This window comes from Lissotriton vulgaris, chromosome 9, assembly GCF_964263255.1.
Source record: "Lissotriton vulgaris chromosome 9, aLisVul1.2, whole genome shotgun sequence".
NCBI lineage: Eukaryota > Metazoa > Chordata > Amphibia > Caudata > Salamandridae > Lissotriton > Lissotriton vulgaris.
The window spans coordinates 1,026,382,026-1,026,407,610 of record NC_141697.1 but is presented as its reverse complement, the minus strand read 5'-3'; the positions used below and the strand labels follow the sequence as shown (position 1 = coordinate 1,026,407,610).

General features: G+C 43.8%; 1 protein-coding gene across 1 annotated transcript in view; it reads right to left on the bottom strand.

The window, feature by feature from the left end:
* Window positions 1-16,127: 16,127 nt before the first annotated feature.
* IPPK (inositol-pentakisphosphate 2-kinase) overlaps window positions 16,128-25,585 on the bottom strand; it is a 311,737-nt gene continuing 302,279 nt past the window's right edge. Inside the window, exon 13 of the mRNA XM_086938932.1 lies at window positions 16,128-17,196. Coding sequence (XP_086795058.1) covers window positions 16,974-17,196 — 223 coding nt within the window. The 3' untranslated portion in view covers window positions 16,128-16,973. The remainder of the gene's footprint in view (window positions 17,197-25,585) is intronic.

The window sequence follows — 25,585 nt, the reverse complement described above, 5'->3', positions numbered from 1 at the left end:
CTTAGCTGAACAAGGCTGGCCACCTGAATTTGTCAGGGAATGCCCACATGGCGAAAACATAATTATGCAAGCTTTCTCCAATCATATTCCAATTCATAAAAAATATACCTATGCCAGGAAGTGGGCAGTAGCCCAGGCTCCTGCATTATATAAAAATCATGTAGGATGGGATGAGGATTCTCCTCAACATAAAATCCAGTTCAAAAATCAACCTACTGCACAAAGGCAGTACACAGTTAAGCAAGAAGCTAAAAAAACAGGTCAGGGAGATATTAGATCAACTTGAATACCAAGGGGTGATTGAAACATGCACCTCGTCCATGAACAATCCTTTGTTTCCGGTTTCCAAACCAGACAATACACATTGTCTAGTTTTGGATTACAGCCATTTAAACTCCTGTTGCAAAACCGTTGCAGTACAAAATGCACACAGTGCAGCACTAATGAATAACATTGTGTGTAAAAAATATAAAACCACATTAGGTATTTCTAACAGTTTCTTCTGTCAAAACGTTGCACATGAAAGTAGGTATATGACCGCTTTCTCAATCATGGGGACACAACGTCAATTCTGTCGTCTCCCCCAGGGATTCAAGAATAGTCCAGGGTTATTTTCAGCCAGAGTAACAGAGTTACTACAAACCTATGATGATGAGGCATTATCATATGTCGATGACATCTATCTAACAGACGATGACTTGGATAGGCACTTTAACAGGGTGAACACCATCATACTTGGATTCGCCTCTGAAGGGTACAAATACAATTTTAAGAAATCACAAATTGTCCATTTAAACGTCCTTTTTCCTAGGATATGAACTTTCAAGTGAAGGCAAACGCCTAGCAGCAAATTTTCTAGAGAAATGTGCGCTGCTCCAACCTCCAAAAACGCTGAAAAACGTACGGTCAATTCTAGGTTCCCTAAATTTCGGAAGAACATACATTCTAAATTACGCAGAAAGGGTTAAACCTCACTACGAATTAATCAAACCGGATGATTTTAAAACAGTTAATTGGACTCAAAAACACACAGGAATGTTGCGTTCAGTCCAAACGGACATGTTGGCAACAAAACATTTGCAAACACGCGTAAACGTACACAACTTAGTGATCCGAATCATCCCAGGAAGATGCGGATTCACGCACTTAACCTTTAATGAAGGAGAAAAAGTACCAATAGCTTACAAATCTCACTTGTACACACAAGCTCAAATGAAATTTATTTCAACAGTAAAAATTCTGACAATGTTCAAACTGTAGTAGCAAAAGATAGAGCCCTCGCACAGGGTAAGCGCATAATGGTTGTTACTCCTGTACCTGCCTTAGAGGCAGTGACGAAAGCGAACATTCCAAATGCTAAGGCTTTACATCTGAGATGGGTACAAAGGGTTAATTCTCTTGCTGCAACAGACGTTGAATACGTTTTCGACCCTTATTGGAAAACACAAGAATTTCTACAATATGAACAAGAATGTCCTCTGCCTACTGAAATTCTGCCTCTAGAACAGTATGAATGCATCATTTATACTGACGGATCAGCACAGCCCGCTATTGGGGGTAAACAAGCTTATAGTGCTGCGTGCTCCATCGCTAAAGGTTGCTGGTGAGATGGCAAATTCCGACCAATGGTCACTAAAACTCAATCTCTAGGAGATTATACAGTTCAGCGAGCTGAACTACAAGCATTCAAGATGGCGCTTGAAAATACTGACTGCGAATTCCCCACACTTATAGTGTGTGATCCGTATTATTGCGTTCAATCTTACAATGAATACTTGCAGAACTGGATTGAAAATGGTTACAACAATGCAAAAGGTGGCACAATTAAGCATAAGTTGCTTTGGGAACAAGTAGTTCAGTTACGACAAGAACTAAAAAAAGCTCACGTGATCCATACACTGAGTCATCAAGGTGATGACGTTCACGTTGCAGGGAATTAATTGGCTGATGAAGCCGTTAGGGCAGCTGTGCAAACGGCTTCCGTAGCTGAAATCACTCGTTCAAAAACAAAAATAGATGGCGAAATAATGCTAGCTGTCAATGCCACAAGCAAAGGCAGCGGTGCAGCATTACCTCAAAACTATTCACTCAAATATTCATACATAATTGACGCAAACTCAATTACTTTTGCTCGAATCCCTGGAGGGGGGTATAGAGTCATTCCAAACAGGAAGCGTAGAGTAGCTTTGATACACTAAGCACACTTGGGAGAGGGTCTGATACATCAAGGGATCTCTAAATCTATACTAGAATTAAAAGAGACATACTGGTCAGGAATGAATGGTCACATTCACACATTTAAAATTAATTGCCATGACTGCAACAGGGATCGCAGCAGAGAACGCCGCCAGATACCTGACTATAGTGTAGCCTGCCCAATACAGACATCACTGTTAGACAGCGTAAGACTTTCTACATGCAGACGTCCCTATGGACAAATGCGGTCCCACAAATTATAAGACAAGATTCATTTGGATGCGGCCTCAGCGCTCGGCTGATGTTCGAACTGTTATAAAAGATTTGCAAGTCTTTATAGGCACATACGCAGTCGGCACGCTACATTCTGACCAGGGTCCTGCGTTTAGCTCTCGAGCTTACAAGGAGGCCATGGCCAACATGGGCGTTGCATTGAGGTACTCTAGTCCATTCCATCTGGAGGGAAATTCGGTAGTGGAAAGAAAAACCGGGACATAAAGCAATCTATAACAGCTAGGGCACTAGGCTCAGGTGGCGGGTGGGTCAAACATCTAATAAGTGTCCAACGTAGACTTAACAATCTGCCAAGAAGTTCTCTAGGGGGCATCACTCCATATGAAAACCTTTTTGGAACTAGAATGATTGTGCAGGACCTTGATTGTCACACTTCAGTGGTGGAACAAAAACTCTTTGATATCAAAGATCATTAGGCTGTTTTGCAGGACTTAAATGAAATAAGATTCAGACAAAGTAACGTACTCCTGAAGCCAACAACCTCTGAAGAGAAACCCTCCGTTGCAGCAAGACCTGTCTGGATTCTAAATATTGGGGATCTAGTCAGAGAAAAGATCGCGGACAAGAAGGAATTTGGGCCTTCTTACAGACAACCAGTACCTGTCCTAGCCATCCACGGATCAAGAACAGTATTACAGCTGCCCCTTGCTGTTAAAAAAAGAGAACAGGTTTGTGTCCATCGACCTGGTCAAACCACATCGTGTGGCCGATCATAAGTAGTAGGCCAAGTGGACTCTAAAGATGTAGCAGACGCCCAAATCTGGCTACTATCCAAGAAGTTCAAACTGAGAGACTCATCACCTTTGAAGAATCTGCAGTCTCTAAGAAGGACAATGCATCAAAGCCATGGAACTTGTACCTCTTGAGACCCAAATAACAGTTCGTCAAGAAACGCCTGTCTACAGTGAAATAGCAACTGACCATACAAATGTATCAAGTGATCAAGTGGTTCCAGCGATTTCATCAAATCCTGATGCAATCCCTACAATTGACAGAACTGCCTCTGGCTATTTCATCAGCTTTGATACGTTTTCCGAGGATCTAGCGAACCTGAAATGACGCCAGTAAAAAGAACTTTCAAAGAACAAGCAATAGAACTTTTTCATCAATTGGAAAAGACTTATCTGGTTTCACCATGGATTGAACTTTGGATTGTGTTGGGTGTACTTTTTCTTCTACTTTGGTTGACTCTTGTATTTACTTTGGGTATGCTGATAAATGGAAGATATGTTAAAAAGGACACAGCAAGTAAGAACATCAACTTTCTCCTCAAGCAACACAAACCATTTCATCGTGAACAAAGAAGCTTGACAACAGTGACCATTACAGCCGTTCCTATACTAGGTGGTATAGCTTGAGACAGAACTGAATGTGACATTCTTGGTCCAGCGGAGCTGTTGAAGATTCCACACCAATTCAAGATTTCCTTGAGTGACTTTGTTTCATCTAGTTCCTTTTCTGATGATTGGGACTCCGAGACTGTTAATAATATGATGTCAGACTTAGAAATGTCTGCAAAATGTACAAATCATGAATGCTTAGAAGGTTCATCAGGTTATGAACAAATGTGCAGTTATAATCACTATGTCATCATTTCTTGCATAAATCTGCAAATCCTAGAAATGTATTAACTTATTACCAATGGGAACATTGTCCTACGCCCCAAAGGGTAGCTCAAAAACATTTTAAGGCAAATTTCCATACTTTTCAGGGTATAATGTTTCAAATCCAGAATCAAAAATGTCAAAAGGACAGGAATGAAAAGTATGTTGTCAAATACAAAGCAAATTTCTTCTGCGGCCTTTTATGCTCAGCTGTCCACATTAGGTTTTGACTTTTGGAAATACACCATTGAGACAAAAACTGTCTGGGGCACAAAAGACTGGCAAGTGCAGGGGTTGGAAGATTTATTTAGAGCCTGCATCATCTCAGAGCAAATAATGTTTTTTAATGACACTGTTCAGCAAACATCTTGTCTTGGGTTAGCCAAGATAAAAGATTTGAACAAACCGTCCATCCCTATACCTGATGATAATAACACATCAGAGGGGGTGGTCGGCGTACATACTAATTTGCTTCACAACAGAACAGACCCTGATTGGAAAAAATGGTTAATCTGCCCACAGACACAAACACCTGTCAAGATAGATTCCAGAATAAGACACAAGGGTTCACATTCACTAGGCCAGATCCAAGATATGTTCAGATACAGCATCCAGTGATAGTAACAATATACAGTGTAGGGAAACTGTGCCTTGAGTGGCTACATAAATCTACACTGAAGGAAGTAAAACAACACTTATCATTACTTAAAGATGGCGCTGACCTGAGGGACTTCTTACAAGGACCTACAAAACCGCAACATAAACGTTTTATATACACCGGTATCTATGCCATGTATAATGAAGCATGGAAGAGAGACTGCAGAACGCTGATCGTATTAATTTAGAAATCTCTCTCTGTAGTTGGCAATGGGTTAACGGCTCGATCATCCAGGATATATTCTTTGGACTGCATAGTATCCTCTGCCATAGACATAATGGAACAGGACTTGGTCATGTTGCAACATGGTCAGTTGCAATTACGTTCTATCATGCTATTAGGCTGGACGTTACAAAACCTTTGTTCAGGTTATGTGCCTTGGCGTTTAATCAACACAACGTCATTATTTTCTGAATTTAATCTCACAGATAAACAAATCAAATTGGCACAGAGGAGAGCAGACTATACGGTGCTGAGCTTTGAAAAACTGGAAAGATTGCTATTTACAGTCGCTGAAAAACCAGCCATTGAATGGATAATACACAGTACAATAACTCTGCCTGTTACAATTTTCCATTTTCAGCATTGCTTAAAATGTATACCAGCAGGCCTATGTGAAAGGTTGGGTAAAGAATACATCAAGACATCCTGGGAATTACCTTATACACAGATGTTGGAGTGGGGGGAAAGAAGTGTTTCTTAGTGGCAATAATTGTGAAAGCACACTAAGCAGTTCTCTCCTATGTCAGGGTATAAACTTAGATGGGGCCTGCGATGGTTCCTCGAACAATTTATCCTGCAACCTGCAAGGTTCACCAGATGCAGTGATTGATCCCATTTTTAGGCAGCTTTCTAATGGAAGTTACATTATATTGAATGATCACAGCTGCTGTGGCATGTTGCTAGGTTTAGCTTATCTCGTAACTGCGTCAGCCAGTGTCACTTGCTGTATGAAAGTATTGTTTTTAAAAACCAAGACAGACCGGGAGTCGCCGTTATGGCCTTCAGTGAACGTCTCTTCTATACGAATTGATACTTTGAGTAGAATGAAAACCATTGTTTTACAACAAACTGTGCCATTGACTTCGGTCAAAGAAACCTATGATCTGCAAGTCGCAAGGACTTCTGCAGAGATACACACCCTATTAACTACAAACTGCCCTGTACATTTCTCAGAAATGTTAGGTCGTATCTTAAACAGGTCTGATACGAGTGGTATTGTACATGTATTTAGGACAATTTTTTCGGGACTATTAGCACCTTTTGAAGCAGTCTTAGGAACATTTCCAAACTTCGTGCACTCTGTATTTGGTAGACTGCCTCTAATGTTAGGAAACGCAGCAGGGATACTATTTTTGCTCCTTTTAGTCCGATATGGCAAGCCAAATCACCAGCGATACCCAGATCACAGTGGAGAACACTCTTCTGGCGATGAAGTGTTGTGAGCGCATAGTCCAAATTTCGGGATTGACTCGTTTAAGAGAATTAAATACCACATGCTTTATGTCATTCAGACCAATCTGGCAAGATTGCATCTCACCTGTTCTACAATGCCTGCTATGTGGAGAAGAATGCATGTTAGATATATGTCTCACACTCCCATCAGTCATGCCAACGGATGTTGATGCTTTGCTGGACCCGGTAAAGGCCAATGTGCAGTGTTGTCCCCTTCGGCTACCAATTCTGATGGCGGCATTCATTGAGATCTCACTGACGCAAAATGCTGACGGTGTGATACGAGAGGAAAGCCGCAAACAGGTACCATCCAATTTGAACATTGCTAATGCGACAAACGCTGACGGTGATGCTTCGCATCTTTGTGCGATTAATCTTCTTAACGAGGTAATCCAACTTTCACCTACAATAGTAGACAAATTCCTTTCAGACTTAGAAGACTTGAGGTTTTCTCCAAACAATAACACTGACTTTTGATTTGGCACACAGTGTTCTGAGAGACTCCGAATTCGACCTTCGTTTTTTCAAAACAAGTTCCTAGCTTTGGAGCTCTATTTTTTTCTATGATCAAACTTTTGTTTTTCGAAATTTGTATTTTTATTTTTTGGCACAAAGTAATCTGCTCATAGTAGAACTATTCATAGAGAACTAGAATTCTTTGAAAAACTTCCAATAGACAATATTTGACCTTGTCCACATTCAACCAGTTTATATAATCTGCCATAGAATGGTCTCGACTTTTTCTTCTATATTCAAGAGCCATTTCATAAATGTATTTTCGTGATTCATTCGGATAGCACTTTCAAATGTCATCTATATGCTTTGAATCAAACATTGCTTTAAAGGCGTACAGCACAAATGCTTTTTGTGTACAACCAGTACCAATGCATTTTTATGTATTTTAGGTGGGTTTTAACACATCATGTTTAGATATGTTTTAATGTGTTTAAAACTTAGTAATGTCGTACATAATAAAGTGGAGTGGGTGTAGTGTGGCGTTTAGAGCTCCGAGTGAATTTTCCTGATTCAGCCCTTATATAGGTACAATTCACATTGCCCTTATATAAGCATAGAAATCAATCCCTTATTTAGGCATAGCCGCTGACCAAATACAGACATGGCTACTTCCCCCCGTACAAAACATCACAACTATTTCTTGGAAAATCGGCTCAAGAAGTTAGGGAACTTCCCCTTGCTTGAATATTGATTTGTCCAAGAACTCATGTACTTTGCAAAGAACAACTATACCCTAGGGGTTCTTTCATGATGTTATTATGCCCGACTTTACGTCAATCTATGGCATTCCTAAAAATCTTCAAGGTATAAAAATACCTTCATTTACTATGGCAAACTACGATGGTTCGGAGCAGTTCGACTATCTACTTGCCCGACGCAGCTCGCTACAGCAAGTGCCGAAGGAAGCCGAACCTCCAGCTGACGCACTGATCAAGAGACTGCCCTTCTCTCGCCAAGAATCCAGCTCCAGTGTTTCCAAGCTCCCCTTGCGGGGTGTTAGGAAATCGAGTTCTGAGAAAGAGATACCAGACCTCCTTCATTCTAAACCAAGAAATGGAGCAGATTAGAACCTAGGGAAACTTTTGGTAGATTCTTGGCAAAAACAACTAAAACCTATGCTATGCTAAACAATACTTACTTCTTCCCGCGTACTAGTCCTAGGTTAGGTACATTGGGGTAGGCGTATTTAGAAGCACCATTTGAGTATTTTTAGTCAATGTTATTTATGTATGTATTTTTATATGGCTTAGAAACCATACAATACTTTTACACTATTATTTTATAATACTATTCTTGCTGTACAAATTATACTTTGAAGTCTGCTTAACGATTGTAGCAGTTCACTTCTCTTGCATGAAAAAGAAGACTGTTTTATAAACCTTTTTATTGAAAACGCCAATCTCTCTATTTCTCTGCAAACTCTGTTGAAACGAAGCATGCATGATTGACTGAGTGAAATACTTATCTATTGTTTCCGCAACTCTAGAGGTACATTTCTTATTCTTGGGAAACAAAGTGGTCATGTTTAAGCGGTTGTCAGAAACTAATCCCTTCTTGTGAATTTGAGAAAGTTTCTATTGACCTCTGAGCTAGCTGGCACTCACTTTTAAATTTAGTATATTCGATAGAGACCTAGTCGACCTACGTCTAATCTATAGGATATATTATTCCAATGCACAGAGCCTATTGAGAATATAGGAACTATACTACATGCCTTTAGAGTGTACAATATGACTGAAGAACGCTGACTATGTGTGACCTTTCAAGCATTTTACACCTCTTATGGTGGGCTGAGAGGTCTAAAATGGATGTATATGTAGCATACTCTGTGGTGCAGAAGATAGAAGGGGTCAGGGGTATTATGGCTTTTCAAATTCTCAAGTCTCCTCTTTCCAAAGGCAGTCCAAATATACCTTGTGCGTAAGGGGGAAACATCTTTTCTTTTAGGGAACAGCCCTTATATGAATGTGCCGATGGAAGTGATTTGTCCACCATCAGCCGAACCATCCAGGGAGTCAGAAGGTGGGCAAGTGAAGACCATTCCCACCTAAATCGCAGCAGTGAAGAATTTGACTGCATAGTAAAGGTACATCTTACCATCTCTCTCTGACTCATGCATATTATAGATGTTATTCCAAGATTATTTACCTGGCCTGTCAACGCGATTACCCAAGTCTAAAAAATATTGAACACAAAAGTCTTGAAGGGCAACCAGCTTGTATAATAAAGCTGAGGTAAATACACTTTTGAATATTGTGTGCAGTGGCCCTGAAGACCAATGATCAAAGTTTTTAAAAAAAACACAATGCATGAGAATTTCACTTTCTGAAAGGTGTTTGAATAATTAGCAATTTTATAAGTTATCACAGCTTTTCTTGTGTAGGTGTCAGACCTGCCACTCAAATTATAAAGATGACATAGTACCCCCCAAAAAAATACAGCAACTTTGTAAGTTAGAAATACAACAAAACAGCAATAAAATAAACTGCTGCTACCAGTACACAAATAGAGTTCCAAAAAACCAAAAACAAGTTGTCGTCCAATCTAAGATTTGTACACATATGAATGTGAACTTTCCTGCAGACTGATTCTTAAGTCAAACAGGGAACCGTGTTAGCAAATAGAAGAGGAAACAATAACCATTCTTACCTAGTAATTATGGTTAACAACTACATCTTGAAACTGGTAACAAAAAATAAATACCAATGCTCAACAGAGGAAAAAAGCCTCAATTGTCCTTAACAAACAAGTTGCATACCTTTGTTAACGCCTTATCTGGTAGAGACTATCTAGCCTCAGATTCCTTACCTTAGAATTATCCCCAGCCGTCAGGACTGCATTCTGAAATTTTTTTCATGAGCAGTACTCCTGCGTACCGGTATCGTTTTGGGTGCCTATATATGCAACACTAAGATGGGTTGATGTCAGTTACTTTTCACAGCTTTCCGCACTAAAAACATACAGCCACAAAGTACACTGACCACTGGTGTGGAAAACTAGGGCCTTGAAAGGGGAAAACCCTGTCCCTAGAAATCTGTTCACAGAGGGGGAGGATGAGTGGGTCGGTAAGGAATCTGCGGCTAGAGTCTCTACCAGATAACATGTTACCAAAGGTAAACACCTTGTTTATCTGATAGACTTCTAGCTGCAGATTCCTTACCTTAGAATAAATACCCAAGCACTACCACCCCTGATGTGGGTTTGCATACCTTGCATACCTATTTCACACGAGGAAGTCCTGCAGGGGCGTGGGCGCAATAGGTCCATCTCCTATGGACCTGACTGTCCAGGCAGTTGTGTTTGGTAAACATACAGCTGACGTCGCTGCCTGGCTGAAGTCCGGGACCTGAATTCCTCGAGTTAACGCAGTAGATCCAGTTTTAACTCTGGTGGAATGAGCACACAAACCCTCATGGGGTTGCTTTTCAGCCATAGTAGATTTTGATACAGAAAACTATTCATCACAAGATGGTACTTTTCTATATGGCCCGTCCTTTCATTACTCTGGCATACCTCACGAAGAGATGGCCGTCCACCCAGAACTCTTGCCTGCTATCAAGGTAGAACGACAACCCTCTTTTTGGGTCCAGGCGGTGAAGTGGCTCCTCTTCTTTGGAAGGATGAGGAAGAGCCCAAAAAATAGGTGGAGTGATGGATTGGCCTATGTAAAATGCAGTGGCTGCTGCTGTCAAATGAAAGTAGCGAGGCAGCATGAGGGAGAATAACAAACAAATTAAAAAGAGTACTTACCCAGTGGCTGCCACATTGGTGCTCTGTTCCTGTCCCGGAAGTCCATGGGCTGGTACACAGGGTCCCAGCCTCTAGTGAGCTCCCCTACGCCAATTCAGACGCTGCTCTCATGCTGGTATAAATATTACCTAGCATGAGAGAAGCGCCAGGATTGGAAGGAGCAGGCTGGTCTGGTGCTCACTCAGGACCTAGGAGCCTATGCCTGTTCTCCACCCGGCTGTGCAACACAGCTCACATTGGAGAGATCTAAGTGCGAATGTCGGGCTGGCGGTAATAGGACAGCCAGACAAACCGACATGCGCACTTGCAATGCCTATCACTCTGCCTCTCTGCTAAAGCTGCTGTCCAGGAAGCCCCTCCCTGCTAAGACTTGGCTCAGCTGGCAGCCAGCAAGGTGAAAAATAAAATACAAAAAAAACGGGTATATTAGCATTTTATTTTTCAGGATCGACTTTGGACTCTGAGAAGAGGAGCAATGCTCCTCCACCCTAATGGGGGAGGCGCTATTGGTGAAATGGAGTGACCACCTTCAGAAAAAAGGAAGCTCTAATATGCAGCACCAATTTTTCTGGGTAGATTTTAAGAAAAGGAGGCTTAGATGACAAGGCCTGAAGTTCACTGACCCTCGGGGCAGATGTTTTTGCAACCAGGAAGGCTGTCTTGTTGGTAAGGAACCCGAGTGGACAATTGTGCAGAGGCTCAAAGGGAACAAACATAAGGAAAGTGAGGACAAGATTTATGTCCCACTGGGGCATAACAAAGGGAGAAGGTGCTAACAAATATCGTAAACTTTTCAGAAACCTATTCACAATAGGGTATTGGGAGAGGGATGGCTGATCAGGCAACCACAGAAAAGCTGAAATGGCGGAGAGATAGACCTTCAAAGTTCCTAGAGCAGAGCCCTGCTGTGCAAGGGAAAGGGTGAACCTGAGAACGGTTTGGTGAGTTCCCTCCCCTGCTGCTGCAATAGAAGACTTTCCTGAAGTAGGAGCCAGATTTGAGGACCGATGGCCATGCTCCATAGCTCTGGATACCAGACTCTCTGTGCCCAGTCCAGATCCAAAAGGTGACTTGAGCCTTGTTGTTCCTGAAATTCTCGAGAACTCAAGTTAGGAGTGGTATGGGCAAAAAGGCGTCCAGAGCCCCGAGCTCTACTCGAGATGAATAGTCTTTCCAAGCAAGAGCCGCCTTGCAAACTTCAGCAGCTAGAACTGCTGACATTGTGTGCTCTCGTAGGTGGCAAACCGATCTAACCAAGTCTCTCCACGCTGCTGAAAGAGACCTTGCAACAGCTCCGGATGGAGACGTCATTTGTGATCCGTGAGGCATCTTCCGTTGAGTTTGTCTTCTCTGACAATCAGAGAACCCACCAGATGTTGAACCACTGGGGATATGCCCTGTTGTTCAGGCCATGTCCAGAGCTGCAGGGCCTCTTGACTAAGAGTCACCAACTCCACACTGATCTTTTTGTTTCAGTACGACATGGCAGTGGTGTTGTCTGCGAACACTTGCACGAGCCTTTATTGGATGGAGGGTAGAACTGCTTTTAATGACAAGCGGATCTTCTGGTGCTCCAACAGGTTGATGTGGAGTCCTAATCTCCTCCTCTCACGGATTGCTGCCCCATCTAAAAAGTGACATATCTGTCACTTTTGTGAGATCTGGTTGGGGAAGGGAAAGGGGTCTTCCACTGATACAATTGCAGTTTGTTAACCACCACTGAAGATCTTTCACAGTTCCTTCTGAAATCTAGAGCATATATTGGAGAGATTCCCCTGATGCTGCGCCCACTGGAACTTCAGCTCGAACTGCAGAGCCCGCATTTGCCATCAGGTATGTGTCATTAGCAGGACACGGAGCCATGAGGCCCAGCAGCTTCAGACTCTGTATGACTGCAATCCAGGATATAGGCTGGAACAGCAGTATCGTAGCCTGAATATCCTGGACTCGCTGTTCAGGAGAATAGGACCATACCTGCATTATATCCAAAACAGCTTCAATGTAAAGGAGCAACTGAGAGGGAGTCAGGTGCAATTTCGGCATGTTGATGGGGAACCCCAGCGAATCCAGGAGGTCCGCCGTAGTCTGGAGGTGGGAGATGACAACCTGGTGAGAGACATCCTTCAACAGTGCAGAAAGACTGGTACCCCTGATCTCCGCAGAAGAGCTGCAGCCACAGCCGTCACCTTGGTAAGCCCCCCGGGAGCACCAGTGAGGCCAAAGGGAAGCACGGCGAACTTAAAGTGCTTGTGGCCCACCGCGAACCACAGGTAACACCTGTGGGCAGACAGGACAGTAATATGGAAATATGTATCCTGCAAGTCACACGCTACCATCCAGTCTCCTGGGTCCCGGACAGAGAGGACCTCACCAACAGTGAGCATTTTGAACTTCTCCTTCTTGATGAAGAAGTTGAGAGCGCAGGACTAGGATAGGATAAGACAAAGGCGCCCGTCCTCCATGGGCACCAGAAAGTAGCGGCAATAACAACTAAGACCCACTTCGGGTGTCAACACTCTTTCTATGGCTCCTTTGGCCAAAAGAGCCATCACTTCTTGGCAGAGAAGAGAAAGGTGGTCATTGTCGCCTGTCGTAATTACGTGGCAGGGAGGGAGGGGAAGTCTAGAAGTGGAGAGAGTAAGTCCTCCAACAATCAGCAACATCCATCTGTTTGATGTTAAGGGCTGCCAGTGGGGGAGGTGATGGCGAGCTGCTCATGATGGTAAACGGGCAGACCCAGCAGCTGGCTACTGGATCCATGGGGCCGGTAGGAATCGTGTCAAAGGCCACTCAGAGGCTGGAAAGATTGCGGGAAGCAGTTGTTGGGTGGGTAAGGAAGCAGTTGCATGCCCCTTCTGTGGCCATGAAAGGAGAAAAAGGCAGATTTGAGGGCGACAAGCGGCCACAGAAAAGCCCAAGGACATGGCAGTAGCCCCACTGTCCTTAAAGCACTCCACCGTCGAAACAGGCTTGATTGAGAAGAGATGGAAGTCATACAAGGGTACGTCAATGAGTGAGGAATGGATATCCCCAGAAAAGCCAGCAGTACTCAACCAGGCGTGGCGTTGCAGGGCTAATGTCAACAAAACCACTCTTTCTAGTGCGGCGGTGGTGTCTAGTCCACATCTAAGGATTAACTCTGCTGAATCGCTCCCATCTGCAACAGCGAGCGCGTCCCGAGCCTCCTGCCCTAGGCCCATAGGCAGCACCTGCGCAACTGTATATCACAGAGCGTGGGAATAGCGGCCCAAAAGGCATGTAGTGTTCACTGAACACAAAGCCAGGCTACTGGGAGAAAACATTTTCTTGCCTAAATTGTCCAGCCTCTTGGATTCTAGATCCGGGGGGAGAGGGCGGTTGGAAAAGCACAAGGATTTACATGTGAAGTGGAGGATTGGACCACCAAGCTCTCTGAGGGTGGAGTTTCCGTGAGGAATTTTGGGTCCTCTGGAGCAGGGCAGTGGGCAATTGTCCTGTTAACAGGAGCCCCAGTGCTGGGCTTGGAACCGGTCCCACGCAGGACATCAGTATGCACTTCATTAACTGGACAGGACAGCAGTTTGCACTTCAATAAATGGAGAAGCAGGAAGGATGGGGACACTCTGAGCCGAAGCATCAAAACATTAGTCTTGACTGCCACCGAGGGCAAGCTAAGGTCAAGGACTTCAGCAACCCTCCGCACAACCATTGTAAATGAAGCTCCCTCCACTGCAGCCATGGTAGAGAGAGAAAGTAGGCCATTATCTGGAGAAGTATCCTGTTGCTGGCTTTACCCAGATCCTCACACCAGTTCAAGGAGTCATTGGGCTGGTATTCTCAAGGGTCCAGTGAGCCCTCCCATATGTCCCAAATTCCTAGCCCATAAAAATAGAGCTCAGGGTCTAGCCTGGAAGGCATGGCTCCAGTTGGTGCCAGAGCCAGCGTCAGACGACGTTCCTTCAGCTATGTCAGAGTCGGGGATGAGAATGGGGATTGCGTCACAGGAAGCGTCAGTCTTGGGATCAGCGCCGGGTAAGGTTCACATGGCACGACCAGCACCGATCCAGATCCACCTCTGGATCCAAAATTGGCACCGGAGCCGCCAGCGTGGATCCAGTAGGGGCCCCTCCCGAACCCGCAGGGCCCGAAGGCACGCCAGAGGGAATGGGCAACTCAAATAGGAGTTGCATGGCCTCATAAAACTCCTGAATTTGAGCGAGGGCACTCCGGCTCCTGGAAATGCAGGGTGGTGCAGAGTCATCGAAGGCTCTGGCCCAGTCACGTGGCCAGGCCTTGAGAGATGCTCCCTCGTCTTGCCAGCCAATGAACGAGGTGAAGATGAAGCACGCTTCTTTTGGGACCGAGACTTACCTGACTGGCTCTACGACTTGCAGTGTGAAGACTACCTCAGACTCTGCGACCACGCCCGGGATCTTCCTCTCGAGGGTCGATCATCAATCCGCCAGGAGCTTGAGGTATTGCTCCCTCAAAGCTTTTGAGTGCATTGATTGCAGTCGGGACAGGCCTTTGGGTCATGGTCTCGTTCGAAGCACCATAGGCCATGGATTAGTGGCTTGAACTTCGACGCAGTGATTAATTTGTAAAAATGTGCTTGCACTTTAGTCATGTGGCAGCTTGCACCAGCTCATTTATCTGGTTAGCGCTGTCTAATACAGAACCAACTACTAACCACAAACGTGGGGAGAGGATGCGCCATAATGGCCAGAGCTGCCGACTATAGAGCTGGGGAACCAGGTTCAAGTGTTGGTGTTAGTTCAACATCCTGTGATTCTGGTCAAATCACTTCATTTTCTCATGCCTACCATAAACAAATGTGTCCTTAACTGGTGCTCATGAAAGGCGCTAGTGTTGATTATTATGTGCAGGTGCTGAGCACCGGAAACCACCAGCTCAAATTAAGCACTGCTTTGACAACATTTATGCCGCACCAGGAGATAAAACCTCATAAATAATTTAAACGAAACATCAAATAAAAAGCCAATTTAAAAAGTGACTAAAGGGTAGCTCTTCCTGGATCTCGACTAACTGGTGCGGAAATAAAAGAACTGACGTCAACGTGCCTAGGTGGTGCCTATACAGGGACAGCAAACATCATTTCCGGCGTGGACGACACCAAAGCAGTGTGTGCAGGGGTACTGCTCAAAAAGAAATTCCAGATCCAGTTTGACGCCTGTGGATAATTTTATGGTAAAGAATCTGCGGCTAGAAGTCTCTATCAGACTTAATACTTTCCTCCAAAAAATTAAAAAAGTTATTTACTTGTCTAAAAAAAGGTATTCTAAGGGAAGATATAAAGACATCTCAATTCGCAAGATGAACTGGAATCAAAACTCCAGGCAATCATTTTTTTAGAAAAAAGTTCCTAATAGCTTTAGAGATGAATTTTCATTAGCAATAGAAAACACGATTCAAGTAGTAATTTGCGCTGCTGCACGGTTAAATCGTCAGCAACATTATTGGTTTGAACTGTAAATAGATGTTTGTAAAAAAAAAACATGGGGAACAATGTGAAACGGCCTTGCTAGCGCTAATGCTACCTAGAAAGAAATACAGCTTCAAGTCTACCTTTTCAACAAATAAAATCGAAGGATCAACAGATCCAATGGTGGTCAAATCACATCTCTTTACAGAGAAGAAAATGAAAACTAACACACTTTATTCCTCAACGAGCATAATTAATGTTTATTTTCCTGCCACATGCTTGAAGTAACACAAATATAGAAACCCTCTTACTCAGAAAAATGTGTTACATTGTAGATGACGTGATTATTTCGAAGTATTAAAAACAGATTATGGCGTCAGTTTTGCAACTGTTATGTGGCTGGCAGGAATCGGATATAACCCAAGACGCATTACCTTTCAGAGCAAGTGCTGTATAAATAAAACAATCAAGAGCACTTAAAACCCTGATATGCAGTCAAATATAATTTAAGAATAAAGGGCTGATTATTTTGGATGTTTTAACCCACAGCGAGGGTAAACCATGAATGGGACTAACATTCCAGTAGACGACATAAGTTATATCCAGAAATAGACGTTTCTGTACACAACTTCTATTTTCCGAGGTAATAACTGGAATGAATAGGCCAGTGCGACCTACCTGGTACCTAAAGATCAGAAGGCTGAGAAATTCAACCCAGGTGGAAAAAAAGAGACTAAATGCAATCCATGGCATTAACAACCGTGCATACAGAATCATCTTTAAAAAATCGAATCGCAACTTCCCCTTGTGAGCATTCAGTAAACCCTGCTGTTGCAATTCATGGCACACTTGTGTTATAAGAGTTCGCTATACATATTTACAAGTTTCCTGGGCAGTGTCTGAAGATGGTCTGAGGAGTCTCCAATCCTCATGTCCATACAAAGGTACTTCAGTACATCAATTCCTTCAAGCTGAAGCAAAGGAGACCAAACCTCTTGAGCCGATGCCAATATCATTTTGTAAACCATGCAGCAGGATACCCCTCATTTTTAAGAGCATTTCAACTGCACCAGTTCCGTCATACTTTTTGAAGAACTAATGTGCACTCTTCATTTTCCAGTAAGTAATTTGACAGAGGATCTTCTTTGGTCTGTAGGCTTTTCAGGTAATGGTTCACAATCTTGTTGTCGCGCTTGTATTGGTACGGGATGTTGTCGTATGGCTTAAAATCCAGATCCAGGATAGAAACAGAATACATCAACCTCGACTGTGATGCTGTAACCACCGACCTTTGTTCAGAGCTGTGAAGCAAAGCATAAAGACGTATATTAACAAGTAATCTAACATTTCAAGTGAACGCCATCAAAACGGCAGGTCATTATCAGAGATGAATTCCTTAATAGGCATAGATGGAAATCAGCCAGAAGAATAATCTGGTATAATGGGCTATTTACCCATCTTGCATTGTTAATGGCAGATGCTGCCCTTTAGGTTTTTACAACAATGAAAAGGCTGAACTCTGTGGTGGCTGCCTGAGAATGCAATACAGGGGTGGAATATGGTGCAACAGATCCAGTGAGTAAGCCTTTAGGTCGTTTATACTAATGGCATAAATAATGGTGATTTACAATGCAGCTTCAATAGTTCGGAGCTTCAAAGGGCACTAATCAATTAGCCAAACGGGACGTCCCTAAAGTCAGGATACATTACATTAATGGTGGATTTGATATTTGTGGTATAGCATCAGTCCGGGCCAATTTTGGGTCTTATTTTCACAGGCTTACTACAGTCTCATCAGCTCCATTTACTTCCAGTTCCTTTTACCTTCATTTACCTCTGATCACCCATCTACTAATGGACAGAAAAAGCTCCCTTTTTGGTCTCGCTTTTGTGACAGGTTTAGCTGTCCAGCAGACTACTGCTTTATATATATTTTTTTAAATCATACATAACATACATCCTTAGAGGGGTTATTGTTTAACAGGACTTTATCCATTGGCCTGCTGAACTGTCATTCACGTTTTGGACATGTTTGATATTTTATAACTTTGATTTTTAGTTTTCTTTTGGGAACACTAATGCTCAAATCACTAGACCTGAGTTATTGAAGAATAAAAATAAATAATAAAGGCAATAGGACTGGTTAAGTCACTGTGAAATGTAATATCAGATGCCATATGCCAGATCTCCATAGTATGCAAATTTATAACAAAAGCAGTGTGCCTAACTTATTTATTGTGAAAAGCATACGTTAAAGCCAAGGGTCATGAAGCAGTAGAGTGGTTATTATCCTGTGTTATGCCTTTTGATGGGCATTTTGTTACAATGAATCTCATAGATTACCACAGCAGCAAGGCTTTTGCTTACCCCTTCTGACAGACGATGAGGGTAGAAGATTTGCTCTGTGAGAATCTTTGTGTATAAAGATAAATGACGCCATATGCCTGATCTGTTTTTTATAAAAAGTTACAACTAAGGTGGTAAGCTTGAAATATTTAAAGTGAAACGTATAAGTTAAAGCCAGTAGACCCTGTGGGGCCTTTAACTGTCTTAAAGCCTGCAAGCATGTATTTTGTACATGAAATCTCACACATTATTCTATTAGGGAGGGATTGTGGTGGTTCCTTCATATGAGCATCAACCTTGCCACTTATTTATTTTAACAGCCCATCCCTCTTCAATATAGAAAGCAGCACCTCACTACTCTGTCTACTGAACATGGACAATTGGTCCTTTCAGCCTGCCACTCCCCCTCAGCCTTTCCCCAGGCCAGAGCAGAGAGAGTTTCTGCCCGTCTGGGGTTGAGACTGGAGCAGCAAACATTTCCATCAAAGTGCAGAGAGCTCTGCAAGGACCACGGACGAAAATATCAGCATGGTGTAGGGCTGCCCCGTCCAGCCTGAAGCAGGAGGAGGTGCCATGGTGCCTCCGCCCACCTCTGCCCCCACCGTTGCCCACTACGTTAGAGGAAGGGAATGGATTAACACGTTTACTGATCCCACCCTAGTCTGTGACAAGGTGAGCAAACTTGTAGTTGAAGGTGGCGCTGCCCATCTTAATCTTCCTTGCCCCAGCATAGCTACCCGATGCAGCGCTGTTGGGTGGGTGCCCCGTAATAACCCAGGCGTTCTAGCCATGGTCTTGCTCCTGAATCCCAACGTCCTCCCTTTGTCTGCAGGCTCAGGCGCACTCTTCGTTGGAGGTGCTTGGTGACTCTAGGACTAGGAGACAGAGAGGTGTCCTCTACAGCTTTCTGTCTCCTTGGGCATGAAGACTCTCTCAACACCACCATTAGGGACCCCACGTGTAGTTTTATAGTGGCTAAGAGTCCCCATGGTCACTGCTTCCTCTTAATGGACCAGCAGCTGTCACCTGAGGGCATATAACAGTGTGACTCCAGACTGGAAGAACTGTGTGACATGGGTGTTCCTGCTCGAGCCATACCCGGGGATATATTAGTGGGGAAGGGGAGGAGGTAAAATTGAGACTTAAAAGTTAGTTGGTGGGCAAGTGTGGCCGGGGTATGCTTAGTTCACAGGGCCCGGAATGAAGCTGGCACAGTACACCTGAATGCAGGGAAACTTAGCTCAGTGTGTGATGCACTGAGCTGAGTTTCCCTGCATTTAACACAGAGTTAAAGAGTAGCTTGCAGTAGAAGGGAGTCTCTTCTTTCCAGGACCTGCACCAGGCGTGCCTCTTGCTTCCCAGCAAAAGGCACTGCAGGGACATGCTGCTTCGCAACACTGAAGAAACGAGAGACAATGCACGCAATCTGAAGAAGGCACAACACATCTGGCTCGGTTTCAGTCCTTGCCTTTAAACGCACTGCTGCACTTATGCCTATTTTTGGGTCTGGCATTAGCAAAGACCTTTATTATTATTTTTTTTAATCTTTAAAAATACATACATACATAGAGGAGTTTTAGGACAGCGATTTTCACTAATTAGTCCGTTAAATTGTCATCCACATTTTGCTTCTGCACACCACAATATACTGCATGGGACAGTGGGTCAGGCCACTTATTCAATTGACTCTCCTCACTGTGAGTGACAGGATTTTGCTTGTGCGCACATCAGTCATAGAAGTAGACCCTTTCGACATCAGGGGACACGGAACAATGTGTTCTATTTTAACTCATTATTTTTAACGTTTATAAACACAAATTTTACATTTATTTTCTTTTTGTGCAGGCCTGGCTGTTCCCTCTACGCTGCTACCCGTTCCGGCACAAACATCTTTCTGCAAACTCTCATAAAGCAAGCATTGGCAAAGCCAATAGGTTCTCCCTAAGTGAAAGCTATTGACATTGCCAATGTCTCAGCCATATTGTACAGAAGCACGGCTGCTGTTCAGCATAGTTACAAGTTAGTGGAATGGCAAAGAGTGCCATAGAGGACAATGACAGAGGCCAGTGGAGTCAATTGGCGTGGAGTAGAGTGGCAAGGAGCAGCGCAGAGTAGAGAAGAGCAAACCAGATTAGAGCAGAGTGGCACAGAGCAGGGTAGAACAGAGGAGTGGAGTGGCCATGGAGCAGAGTGGCCGCGTAAAGCAGAGTTGCCGCGTAGAGCAGAGCGGCATAGAGTGGCGCACACTACAGTAGTGTGGAGAGGCGTGGCATAGTGTGGAGTGGAGTAGCATGAAATACAGTGGCGTGCCATAGGGTGGATTAGAGTGGCATCGAGGAGAGTGGGGTGGAGTAGAGTGGCGGTGGGTAGAGTGGAGCGGCATTGAGTGTAGTGGCACAGAAAGGCGCAAGAGTGGCGTAGAGGGGAGTGGCATTGAGAGAAGTGGTGTAGAGTGGCATTGAGAGAAGTGGTGTAGAGTGGCATTGAGAGAAGTGGTGTAGAGTGGCATTGAGAGAAGTGGTGTAGAGTGGCATTGAGAGAAGTGGTGTAGAGTGGCATTGAGTGAAGTAATGTAGAGTGGCAGAGTTGAGTGGCGTAGAATGGCAATGAGTGGAGTAGAGTGCAATGAGTGGACTAGAGTGCAATGAGTGGAGTAGAGTGCAATGAGTGGAGTAGAGTGCAATGAGTGGAGTAGAGTGCAATGAGTGGAGTAGAGTGCAATGAGTGGAGTAGAGTGCAATGAGTGGAGTAGAGTGCAATGAGTGGAGTAGAGTGCAATGAGTGGAGTAGAGTGCAATGAGTGGAGTAGAGTGCAATGAGTGGAGTAGAGTGCAATGAGTGGAGTAGAGTGCAATGAGTGGAGTAGAGTGCAATGAGTGGAGTAGAGTGCAATGAGTGGAGTAGAGTGCAATGAGTGGAGTAGAGTGCAATGAGTGGAGTAGAGTGCAATGAGTGGAGTAGAGTGCAATGAGAGGAGTAGAGTGCAATGAGAGGAGTAGAGTGCAATGAGTGGAGTAGAGTGCAATGAGTGGAGTAGAGTGCAATGAGTGGAGTAGAGTGCAATGAGTGGAGTAGAGTGCAATGAGTGGAGTAGAGTGCAATGAGTGGAGTAGAGTGCAATGAGTGGAGTAGAGTGCAATGAGTGGAGTAGAGTGCAATGAGAGGAGTAGAGTGCAATGAGAGGAGTAGAGTGCAATGAGTGGAGTAGAGTGCAATGAGTGGAGTAGAGTGCAATGAGTGGAGTAGAGTGCAATGAGAGGAGTAGAGTGCAATGAGAGGAGTAGAGTGCAATGAGAGGAGTAGAGTGCAATGAGTGGAGTAGAGTGCAATGAGTGGAGTAGAGTGCAATGAGTGGAGTAGAGTGCAATGAGTGGAGTAGAGTGCAATGAGTGGAGTAGAGTGCAATGAGTGGAGTAGAGTGCAATGAGAGGAGTAGAGTGCAATGAGAGGAGTAGAGTGCAATGAGAGGAGTAGAGTGCAATGAGTGGAGTAGAGTGCAATGAGTGGAGTAGAGTGCAATGAGTGGAGTAGAGTGCAATGAGTGGAGTAGAGTGCAATGAGTGGAGTGGAGTGCAATGAGTGGAGTGGAGTGCAATGAGTGGAGTAGAGTGCAATGAGTGGAGTAGAGTGCAATGAGTGGAGTAGAGTGCAATGAGTGGAGTAGAGTGCAATGTGTGGAGTAGAGTGCAATGTGTGGAGTAGAGTGCAATGAGAGGAGTAGAGTGCAATGAGAGGAGTCGAGTGCAATGAGAGGAGTCGAGTGCAATGAGTGGAGTCGAGTGCAATGAGAGGAGTAGAGTGCAATGAGTGGAGTAGAGTGCAATGAGTGGAGTAGAGTGCAATGAGTGGAGTAGAGTGCAATGAGTGGAGTAGAGTGCAATGAGTGGAGTAGAGTGCAATGAGTGGAGTAGAGTGCAATGAGAGGAGTAGAGTGCAATGAGTGGAGTAGAGTGCAATGAGTGGAGTAGAGTGCAATGAGTGGAGTAGAGTGCAATGAGTGGAGTAGAGTGCAATGAGTGGAGTAGAGTGCAATGAGTGGAGTAGAGTGCAATGAGAGGAGTAGAGTGCAATGAGTGGAGTAGAGTGCAATGAGTGGAGTAGAGTGCAATGAGTGGAGTAGAGTGCAATGAGTGGAGTAGAGTGCAATGAGTGGAGTAGAGTGGAATGGACTGGTATAGAGTGGTGTAAATTTGTGTAGATTGTGTGGCATGGAGTGACACAGGCTTGAGTTGCGTGGTGTAAAGTAGCGTGGAGTGGCATAGTTATGCGTGGGTGGCGTAGAGTTCAGTGGGATGGACTGGAGAGGCGTAGAGTGGAATAAAGCACATTGAGTTGAGCGACGTGGTGTGGCATGGAGTGGCGTAGAATGACCTGGCATAAAGTGGAGTAGAGTGGCGTATAGCAGAGTGACATGGAGTAGTGTAAAGTGGAGTACGGTAGCATGAAGTGGCTCAGAGTAGAGTAAAATGGAGTGGCATGGTGTAGAGTGGTGGGGGAGTCAAGTGGCAAAGAGTGGAGTGTTGTGTCGTAGAGTGCATTGAGTGAAGTGGCATGAAGTGTTGTGGAGTGGCATGGAATAGCTTACAGTGGAGTGGAGTGGCACAGAAAAGTACAGAGTGGCATAAAGCATAGTGGCATCAAGTGGTGTATAGTGGAGCGTTTTGTAGTAGAGTGGCATGTGGGAAGTCGCGGACAGTAGGTTGGTGCAGAGTGGGTTGGCGTAGAGTGGAGTGGCCTGGAGTGGTGTAGAGTGGAGTGGATAATTATTTCACGCCTGCACTCTGTAATTCTTTATTTTTTTTACAAAAAGCTGTTGCGTGCTCCAGGGTGTACCCTCCTTCAGGGTACAAGTAATCAATAGAAATGCGTGACCCTTGATTGAGTAACGTCCCCTGGTCACAGCCTGAGCCCCATGGTGAGGGTTGTAGTTTTTCACAAAAGGTTTCTGAAAGCGAGTTCTAGATATTTCAAAACATCTTTATTTTCATTTGTTTTCTTAAAGTTGATTCTTCATAATAAACAATCCAGACTTCAAAATACATTGATGGTTTGTCCAATGCATTTCGGCTAGGTCATAGCCTTCGTCAGGGACATGCTCTACAATTTAAATAATCACAATTAGGAATCCATCAGAGGCCATATGCATCACACATACTATCTAATTCCTATCATTAAACAATCCAATGTTAAAGCTCTAATTTATCATGTGATTGGAGTGAGTTATCCAAAAAACGGAGGTGAATAGACTCTGTGAAACTAATTAGCATTTTAAGAAAACTAATCAGCATTTTAAAAAAAGGCTGTGTAAGTGTCCCTTCACCAACATGCGAGTGGTGAACTGTACACAAAAGTATAAAATAAGTAACAGCATACTGTGTTCAAAACCAGGTGAATGAAAATGACTTCGAGCTGCATTCCTTTCAAAACCGGCATGTCAAAAACATACAAGCTAGTTCATTCGGGGTAATAACTACCTGTGCGCGAAACCAAGTGGCTGAAAAGATTAACAAATGACCGCGAGTGAAATTCATTCCAAACCCGACATGTAAGAAGGGCTTGGTGCACGCTTACCAGTCAAAGGTAACTCCTGTTCCCAAACGCCATTCCCTGGAAGTGCTGTTTACCGACTGTGGTCGGGCGTCTGAATTAAATCACTACGTAAATCTATGGGTATAGAAAGCGGACTGGGTCCGAAAAGGTTGTATAATGCGGCCATGTTAAGCTGGGTTGAGAAACGTGAACATCGATGTTAAATAGAAATACAATCAAATGAAATCAAATCATTAATCGGGCTCTCTGTCTAAAACTGCCGGTCGATGACGTATCCGTGCCCTGTGTTTCTGGCTTGTTCTGTCTACGGCGGGCATACACCTCTGCCCAGGTGTACACCTCCCCGAGTTTATAATCCACAGTGTCCCGTCGTAACTTCCTAATTTTTCTATCATTTACCTCTTGAGTATCTGCATGATTTCGAATAATTGCCACTAATTCCATTTTTCTCACTATGATTATTCTCTGATGAATGTACATGGTTACACATCTATGACATTTTCACATACTGCTGTGCAAAGACTGAAATGTTTTGGCTCATAATTTCACAGAATGCACTGATAACGATACAATTTAATTTTCATTTTCTAATTTTCATTTTGTAATTTTCCCATACAAGGCATACCATAAACTGAACTACGCATCGCAGCATTTTTAGACAGAGAGCCCGATTAATGATTTGATTTGATTTGATTGTATTTCTATTTAACATTGATGTTCACGTTTCTCAACCCAGCTTACCATGGCCGCATTATACAACCTTTTCGGACCCAGTCCGCTTTCTATACCCATAGATTTACGTAGTGATTTAATTCACACGCCCGACCACAGTCGGTAAACAGCACTTCCAGGGAATGGCGTTTGGGAACAGGAGTTACCTTTGACCGGTAAGCGTGCACCAAGCCCTTCTTACATGTCGGGTTTGGAATGAATTTCACTTGCGGTCATTTGTTAATCTTTTCAGCCACTTGGTTTCGCGCACAGGTTGTTATTACCCCGAATGAACTAGCTTGTATGTTTTTGACATGCCGGTTTTGAAAGGAATGCAACTCGAAGTCATTTTCATTCACCTGGTTTTGAACACAGTATGCTGTTACTTATTTTATACTTTTGTGTACAGTTCACCACTCGCATGTTGGTGAAGGGACACTTACACAACCTTTTTTTAAAATGCTGATTAGTTTTCTTAAAATGCTAATTAGTTTCACAGAGTCTATTCACCTCCGTTTTTTGGATAACTCACTCCAATCACATGATAAATTAGAGCTTTAACATTGGATTGTTTAATGATAGGAATTAGATAGTATGTGTGATGCATATGGCCTCTGATGGATTCCTAATTGTGATTATTTAAATTGTAGAGCATGTCCCTGACGAAGGCTATGACCTAGCCGAAATGCATTGGACAAACCATCAATGTATTTTGAAGTCTGGATTGTTTATTATGAAGAATCAACTTTAAGAAAACATATGAAAATAAAGATGTTTTGAAATATCTAGAACTCGCTTTCAGAAACCTTTTGTGAAAAACTACAACCCTCACCATGGGGCTCAGGCTGTGACCAGGGGACGTTACTCAATCAAGGGTCACGCATTTCTGTAGAGTGGAGTGGCACAGTGTGGAGCAGTCTTGTGGAGCGTTGTGTGGCGGAGAATATGCAGAGTGTGGTGGCACAGAGGGTCATGGAAGGGCACAGAGTAGAGTGGTGTAGAGTAGCATAGGGTGGAGTGGTGTAGGGTAGAGTAGAGTGGCACAGAAAGAAGTGGCGGGAAGTGGAGCAGAGTGACACAGAG